The sequence below is a fragment of the Dendrobium catenatum genome, unplaced genomic scaffold (assembly GCF_001605985.2).
Source record: "Dendrobium catenatum unplaced genomic scaffold, ASM160598v2 original_scaffold_231754, whole genome shotgun sequence".
In the NCBI taxonomy this organism is placed as follows: Eukaryota; Viridiplantae; Streptophyta; class Magnoliopsida; order Asparagales; family Orchidaceae; genus Dendrobium; species Dendrobium catenatum.
Window position 1 is genome coordinate 1 of NW_021550162.1, and position 495 is coordinate 495.

The window sequence follows — 495 nt, forward strand, 5'->3', positions numbered from 1 at the left end:
ATCACATTTCCCAGCAGAAAATTTCGTGCATCAGTACATTTGTCCATTATATCTAGCTTTGTGATGACACCAATTGTTCGCGAACCATCTGGGTCAACAATCCTCGCCATTTGAAGTGCATCAGAGTTTGATAAATCTGCATTTGCCGGTGAAACTGCCAATATTATACAAGTTTCATGCTTGATGTATGATAATATTATTGTTCTGATTCTAGCCTCAATGTCATTTGGTTGATCACCAACTGGAACCTTCGTTATTCCGGGTAAATCAACCAGAATAATATTGAGAACATTAGGCGAAAAAATTATTAAATGAATTTGCTTGTCCGAAACTCCTTTATTTCCCCCAGCTTCACGGTCTGTTTCAGCCAGAATCTCACGCCGGATCTCCGAGAAGTCGTAGAACCTATTGCCTGGAATGTGCAAGAACTCGCCCCACTCCTCCATGTCTCCAGCAGACGCATCTTGCTTTCGGGTGAAATGAACGAGTTTCAGC

General features: G+C 41.8%; 1 protein-coding gene across 1 annotated transcript; it reads right to left on the reverse strand.

Annotated features, from left to right (window-relative positions):
• Positions 1 to 5: 5 nt before the first annotated feature.
• On the reverse strand, positions 6 to 489 carry LOC114578945 (dynamin-related protein 3A-like; the record flags this gene model as incomplete). Its single annotated transcript, XM_028692569.1, has 1 exon — positions 6 to 489. A coding segment is annotated over exon 1 (441 nt), but the record flags the coding sequence as incomplete, so codon positions are not given.
• Positions 490 to 495: the final 6 nt, after the last annotated feature.